Here is an 8,150-nt window from a genome sequence, read left to right as displayed (position 1 = left end):
CAATTTATATAATTTAATTGTATATGTGTTCTTTTTTTGGTATAACGACAGTAAAAGAACATACTAATGTGTTGACTGTCAGAACCATAATGATGGAGCAGTGATATTCACTCATTCCTACTTTGCTGCAACGACTATGTTGCTTTTTGCCCGGATTAGATCTCTCAGCTCTTCATATCGCTGCAGAATTATTGTCTGTACCCAGTTACTGTAACTACGCTGCTCTGCTGAGGATCCGTGCTGATATCCAGCACATGGTTTTGTTTAGTTTGTGTTGGCCATGACGGGATGAAGCTGAAATCCACACCTGAACTGAAGTCACTGAAAATATAATTTACTTTATGTAGGCATGGATAATATGAGGAGGGTTTGTGATGTACTATATGACTTCTGATAAATACGCAAGTGTACATACAAGTTTACTGAGTGAATCTGAATGTAGAACACAGATCACCATTAGTCATCTCCTCCGTCCTCGTCCCTTTGAGCTGTCTGCTGTCTCAGGCTGTAGCTATAGGTGTAATAACGTTTTTGACAAAAAAGCTGCAGTCTACACATTGAAATGTGCCCCTTATAGATTAAAGCAGTTACTATTAGCACAATATTAGAACTCTCCACTCATGTAAAACAAACCACAGTGGGAGGTTTAAAAACTTAACTTTTCTACACGATTAAATCTAATTGAACAGGTGGTGTGAACAGCTCTTTTAGTAGCAAAGGTTGTGATGGCACTCGGCGCTCCGACCAAAGTTGATGTTAATTTAACTTCCTCAGTCTGGTGTGTGCGTGTGTGTGTGTGAGAGAGAGAGAGGCTGGAGCCTTGTAACCCCGGTGTTACTGCATGAGCTGTGCAAATGAAATAGATTTTTTTCTCATTCATTGCATTTCTTTTGTGATGTGTTTATAACACAATTTCATGTCATGATGACACTGAAAATCCACTGTATCAGCCACCCCACCATGAGGTCATCATATCTGCATACATATATGTAGCATTAAAGGGATATGCCAACATTTTTTTTTGTGTCTTGCCTCACTCCCGATTCCATGACAAGCAGATAGACACCATCCTTTCAACTGTGTGTGCAGTAACAAGGGAGATATGGGCAGAGCTGGTGCACCGCTAATTAGCTTAGCTCAAACGCTGGAAGTGTATGGGTAATGTTAGCCTGCCTCCTACCCAAGCCGAAATCAGCAGTCAGAAGCTGATTTCATTTTAGCTCTAAACTCTGTAAATATATCACTTTATCGACATGTCAAACATTTTTAGGTGAGAAAGTAGCCGTTTAGATCAGCAGTGTGTCGTTAATTTGTCTAAATACCAGCTGTTTACAATTTTGTTCGGACAAATTCGGCGCTACTCAAGCTATCTGTTGTGACCAACACTCTTCTTTCACAAAATAAAACACCTGTTGCCCTTTACATACAGAAAACCTTGACAATAGAATTTGTGTTTGTACTTTGAAATAGGAAGCTAACCTACCCTCGATGTAGCTAGCTTGAACCAAAATAAACCGTCTTTGCTTGAACCCTCCGTTTTGACCGATTTCGTCCCGTTAGCGGCATTTGACCGCTCAAGATGCCTTACCGGAGAGTTTTGACAGCTCTGAGACGAAGATCGGCCTGCCGGTTTCCGTTCAGAGTTGCTGAAGTGTTTCTCTGATGACTTTAGGTGGAGGCAGGCTAACACTACCTATACACTTCCAGCGTTTGAGCTAAGTTAATTAGCTCTGCCCGTATCTCCCTTGTTACTGCACGCACTGTCGAAAGGATGGTGTCTTTATGCTTGTCACGGACTCGGCAGTGAGGCAAGAAACGAAAAAAAAAATGTTGGTGTCCCTTTAAGAAGTTGTGAGATGTGTTATCATCTTTAGAAACACAACACTTAGAGGCTTTAAATGTGTGTTTTTGTATTGATGCAATGCCCAGTGGTGCATGTGCCTCCAATGTTAATATGCAACACCACCGATCCCATCTAAAGACGACATTACTGTCTCTTACTTGCCAACATGGACATCACTCAGAGAAAATAGCCCCAGTATCATTTGTTTTCCTCCCTCTTCTCTTTCTCACAGCTCTGTCTGTCCCCTCTGTCCTCCCTCATCTCTCTCCGCTGACATTAAGCCTCGCCCCTCTGAGATCATGATTATGCAGCCTTTCCCTCTCTCTCTCTCTCTTCTCTGTCTGTATTTCTCCCACCCTCCCTCCCCTCCTCTGCATGTATGCCAGTGTCATCACTGTTTGTCACTTTGAAGCCGAGCAGAATAGCACAAGGGAGCATTAGCGGTGGTGAGAGTGGCTTTAATTGTAGACTGTCTGGGATGGAAAATAAAACTCACTCAAGAAATAATGGCTGGGGATTAGGTCGAGCCCCAGGGTCAACACCAGCTATTCAGATAGCTACGCAGACGCTGCATCACTCCACTCAATGATGAATCAGATGTAATTTAATAACGTGTGTGGTTGCATAATGTATGTCCAAAGTGTGTGTGTGTGTGTCCAGGTGGAAGGGTATAATTTATCCGACATAATCTATATAGACCTTTTTTGTGTTTGTAAACAGTTCAGGTAGTTGGGTGTCAGTTTACAACATAATACACAGGGACCACATTTAAAGGGATAGTTCAATATTTTGGAAAATGTGCCTATTGCCATATTCTGTAGTCATAGGAGTAGGTTCATTACCTTTAATAATCAATGCATGTTATTTTGAGATCAGCGGGGCAGAGACGCAAGCTGCTCAGTGAATACAATGGAGGTGAATGGTACAGGTCCCCTATCACACAAAAATCATCAAATACACAATGGACAAGTTGTGACCTGCACATTCACCACCTTATTTGTAGACTCTGTGCGTACACGGGGTCACTGAATGGCTTAAATGTAAAAATGATTCAAATTATATGACCTTGCACCCGGATCTCAACCTCATAGAAAACCTATGCGAGATACTGGACTGACATGATAAACTGATAAAATGCTGAATGACGGAAAATATCTCTTGGAAGCCTCATGTTGATCCCCAACTTCCAATTTAGAAGCGACACGATGCACTGAAGCTGATGTGGCAGCATTGGCTAACCTTACTACCAGTCGTACTATCATTATTTTTATAATGGTGGAATATGAAACAACCAGAAACCAATTATTCCCTGCTGAAGAGTGAATCTGAGTGAAAATAAGAGCACAAAGGATCCATTGGACATCCTCAGTCAGTGTAATGTCAGTGTGACATCACAGTCATATTACCATCATATGACCCATTCCTTTATAATAAATGCTTGGATAAATAGTGAGTCATGTTGGAGCTAATCTCTGAGCACTTTGGTTTGTTTACACGCCGCACTTCTGCTAACACGCTAATGTTGGCAACGCTTGTCAAAGGTGTTTAGCATCATTATCATGAAAAAGCCTAGTGAAAATGAAGCTGCTACTGACTTATTGTTATTAACAACGTCATCAGTTCAGTTTGTGTCTTTAATGCCATAAATATCAATGAGCTATGAGGTCATCTTTGTGTTTACATATGTTTTTTTTTTTTTCTGGAACTGTGATGCACGCACAGCTGCAATGATGTAACCGTGACGTCTATTGCTGACCGGCTGAGACATGCATTTGTATGACACTTCTTTTTACTGCATATGAAACCATTAAGTTAAGGTTCAGTCCATTGGCGGACATATCTGTTGACATGACAGAGAGGGAATAGATGAAATAAGACCTTCATATGGCTCAGGCTCCTCTGGGAAGAATGGAGCCATGCATAACTCAAAAAACAAAAAGCTTATATTGCTTGGATCCAGATAAACTTTTATTAATGGGAACTGTCAGCTCTCAACGGAAGAGAGAATTGATAGTTTTAAATACAGCGGTGTCTAAAATTGCAAGCGAAAACAAAGCACAGATGAAAGATAAAAGAAATGTAAAATATTCTGCATTGAAAGATAGTTGCATATAATTAACAGTTGTTTTTTTTTGTGTGTTTTTTCCCCAGATCCCCACCTGTCACCACGATGATGGGACCCATACCTGCGTAAAGCCTCTGGTTCTATACGTTTCAGAGGAAGAATGGGTTTATACTGAAACCATGAACGCACCGCATGCTCTACCAGACGCCGGCGAGCTCTAACACCCGTCTACTCCACGGCTCCTTCACTTTTTTTTTTTTTTGCTCGTCTTCTTCCGCTCGCGCTCCCCTTAAAGAAAGATCACAATCGGATAACTCCCCTCCACCCCCAACCCACCCCCCCCAACCCAACACCCCCCCACAAGCTTTTGGCAGCAAGCTTCACATTTCCTGGAAATTGCAACCGAGATCTGGGATTCTAGAGACAAAGATTCTATTTTCGGGTCCAGGGGAGACCGAGAGGCTTTTGAAGAAACGGCTGTGTTAGAATTATCATACCCCCCCCCTCTCCCTTTTTACTCTCCCACTATTCCTCGTTCCTTTCCTCCAACTCCCAGAGGCACCGACTGATGGAGAGACGAAGGAGAGAGTCAGGATAAGGACAAGAATTAGAGCATCAGAGAGACGGGGGAAATAACTGCTGATTCGTCAGGAAGACTGTAGTAGAGGATTACTTTCCCCAATTCGCTTTGTATCCCGCTTGTTCAGAGTTATATCATAATTACTGTTTACATTTCCAATCTGTTAGCTACAGCTCCTCTGTGGTTCATTACACCTATATGACGAGGCAGAATAGGGGAAGCTTGAGCATGACGAGGGGGTTGAGGTTCCTCTGTTGGCCCCTGTGGCCTCTGGCCCTCTTCAGCCTGCTCAGTGTGGTGAAGACGCTGGAATTCGGCGGGGCGCCCGGCCAGTGGGCGCGCTACGGCCGCTGGGAAGCCGGATCGGTGGGCGAGCTGAGCTTCAGCCTCAAGACCAACATCAGCAAAGCCCTGGTGCTCTACCTGGACGACGGCGGCAACTGCGACTTCCTGGAGCTCCTGATCGCCGGCGGGCGCCTCCAGCTGCGCTTCGCCATCCACTGCGCCGAGCCGGCCACCCTGCACATGGAGACGCGGGTCAACGACGACCGCTGGCACATGGTCCTGCTCACCCGGAACTTCCGCGAGACCCTCCTGATGGTGGACGGGGAGACCAAGGTGGCCGAGGTCAAGTCCAAGAGGAAGGAGATGGCGGTGGTCAGCGACCTGTTCGTGGGAGGGATCCCGCCGGACGTGCGCCTGTCCGCGCTGACGTCCAGCACCGTGAAGTACGAGCCGCCGTTCCAGGGCTTGATCTCCAACCTGAAGGTCGGGGAGATGCCTCCTACTCTGGTAAACAGCCAGGGCATTCAGAGCGACCTGGAGTACCTGTGCACCAAACAGAACCCCTGCTTCAACGGAGGCTTTTGCTCTATCCAGCACGGAGAAGTTCACTGCGACTGCGCCCACACGCGCTTCAAAGGGAAGTACTGCAAGGAAGGTAAGAGACCATCACACCGCACTGGCTTTACCCTGATTGACTTACTGTTAGGGTTGCAAAATTCCAGGAATTTTCAAAGTAGGAAACTTTCCATGGGAATTAACGAGAATATATGGGGATTAACAGGAATATATGGGAATTAACGGGAATAAATCCAAAATTTACAAAATTGAAGGTTGCCCCTTAACAGGAAACTTAAATATAGTTGGGGGAAATATATTGTAGCATAATCATGGCTAAAACAACCAGATTTAATGCAAGTACACTTAAATATCTATGCTATTCCTCAATCACATGCACATAGCACACTGCTTACTGCAGGGTTATTGAGGCCACACCCCCGACATGAACTGTGCTGCTAAACGCCGCCCCTATTTTGGGGGCTCACTTGGTAGAGCTGCCGCCCCATGTTGAGGCTACAGTCCTCACTGCAGGCAGCCCTGGTTTGAATCCCAATTTCTAGTTAATTCCAATAAATTCCCAATAATTCCCATGGAAAGTTTCCAATTTGGAATATTTCCAAAATTCCCCAGCTTAACTTCCCATGGAAAGTTTCTGGAAATGTTCCGCCCCTTTGCAACCCTACTTACTGTACATTGCTTGTGTACTACTGTTGTAGGTGATGCTAACACTTTCTCCAGCTCTAGGTCTGTTTCCCTGATCAGTCAAATCTGAATGATGCCATCGCTGTCGAGCGATTTACCTTTTCAAGCTTTTTGGTGTTTGCGTCGTGGCCTGGCTCCCTGAGGGGCCGGGGACATGAGAGGTTATGCATAGTGAAGCAAACTGTGGAGTTCCGATGTGTATAAATTATACTAAATTAGTCTTTTCTTGACCTTTCTGAGTGTGTTGCAGAGGTCACGTGTGAGTCATCTCTTATCGCAGCACTACGGCGTTGTGTGTTGTAGCAGGGTTTAACAGTGAAGGTGGAGGTATAAGGAGGAATGAGATACCAGAGGTAGACTTTTTCTGCTGTTTCATTTGCCTATTGTCCAAATTGGTTTTTAAGAAGTTCCCTACGCCTGAAAGATTGAGAAAAAAGAAAAAAAAAAGTGTGATTCATACAAGTGTCAGACATTGTTCGGGTGCTGCTTTGAATGTAGCTGGATTCTCTTTTTTAAACAATGCATAACATCAAAGGTGCTGCATATCAAAACAGAATATTATAAATGCAAAATCACACATTGGAAGTCTGCTCTCTCTTTTTTCTTTTTCTTTTCATTCTTTCCTCTCTATCTTCTTTCCCTCCTCCTTCTTTCCGGGGCCCTATTGTCTGCGGCCCGCGCCCTGCCCTCGCCTTCGTTCGCTCTCGGGTTTGTGCTCCTGCGCTGTCAGCCCACGTCAAACTCTGTTTCTGTTTTTAAACCTCTGGCTCTCTTCTTCACTGACACATCCCATTTCCATATCTATGGTCCCTCCCCTCCCCACACTCCTTCCTCCCCTTCCCCGACCCGTCTCACCCCTTCACGTTCATCCATCTCTCTGTTCACTCCCTCGTCCTGCAGCGTTACCTTCTACCATCTCCTCTCAAGGCTATCTGGGCTTTCCATCTCTCCTCACCTCCCTCCTCCTCCGTGTCTCTCTCTCTCCAGTTCACTCCCTTACTCCAATTATCTCTTTTTCACCTTTACCCGCTCTCAGCACTTCGTACTCCCGCCTCCTCCTCTTCCTGCACTTACCCCCCCTCTACCACCACCACTCTGTCTTTCATCCTGTCTGCATCTCCACACCTTGCCTTCGAATTCTCTCATGCACTATATGCAGCCACCAGGAACTGCATGCTCCGTCTTGATGATTTATAACTGGAGGGGGGGGGGTCTTTATCCTAAATTATCTAATTTCTTTTTATTATACGTGCTATTAATACAGCACTACAACTTCAGTAGCTCCTGCCTTGTTGTGTGATGAAATGACTTGTAATTACCGAGTCTTCAAAAGGTAGATAACTACTTTGCCACAGTTGTGTGCCGATTGTTTGAAGGCTCGCATTTTTGTGGCTCTCACAGATAAGCTTCGACAGCGCTGGAAAAAAAAAAAAAAAAAAGAAAGAAAAAGGGGGAACAAACACAATATTTTGTTCAAATTTCTGTTGGTGAATTGCTTTTGATAGATCTGAAGTAATAAGAATAAAATCGGCATGCGGGCACGATTTAGATCAAAGCCTTTAAGTTGTTTTGATGTGGAAAGTCTAGAACAGTCGTTAACAGTTTAGCGTGAGAATATGTGCGCTTTTTGTCTTTTTTCGCATCTTCTTTTTTTTTTATTTCTAAAGAACCAAAAAAGCAAAGTCCTCCTTTTCTTTTCGGATGAGCCCCTTATAGCACAGCAAATGATGTCAATGCTGGACAGCAGTATAGGTCTGTATCTTTCCTTCTTCCTGTCTTTCTCTCATATTTCACACTTCCTTTAATTCTTCAAGCACTTCTCTCTCTCATACTCTCTCTTTCTGTCCCTCTCTCTCTCTGTGCTCTGTGTCAGATTGCTGTGTGGTTGCTGGAAGCAGATACCGCTGCCTGCCTCTTGGCTAAATTGAGAGTGGAATACCAATGCAGTGCTACAGTGACTGCAGGAAACATTTGTCCTTTTGAAATGGAGAGAGACAGTAAGATAGAAGGGGGGAGAGAGAGGGTGGAGGATGGAAGGAGGAGAGGAAACGGAAGAGGAAATGGAGAGGAGAGGGAGAAAGAGAGATGGAAAGCAATGACTAATCAACGGCGAGAAA

The 8,150-nt window shown here is 44.5% G+C and overlaps 1 protein-coding gene across 1 annotated transcript in view; it reads left to right on the top strand.

Moving 5' to 3' along the window:
- Nucleotides 1-4,998: 4,998 nt before the first annotated feature.
- Nucleotides 4,999-8,150, top strand: part of nrxn2b (neurexin 2b) — a gene marked incomplete at its 3' end in the record, with an annotated part of 720,187 nt that continues 717,035 nt past the window's right edge. Inside the window, exon 1 of the mRNA XM_083993168.1 lies at nucleotides 4,999-5,428. Within this exon, the coding sequence (XP_083849294.1) occupies nucleotides 5,014-5,428 (415 nt within the window). The 5' untranslated portion in view covers nucleotides 4,999-5,013. The remainder of the gene's footprint in view (nucleotides 5,429-8,150) is intronic.

The sequence above is a fragment of the Trachurus trachurus genome (assembly GCF_905171665.1).
Source record: "Trachurus trachurus genome assembly, chromosome: 18".
Classification (NCBI taxonomy): Eukaryota; Metazoa; Chordata; class Actinopteri; order Carangiformes; family Carangidae; genus Trachurus; species Trachurus trachurus.
This window is presented reverse-complemented; position numbering and strand designations above follow the sequence as displayed.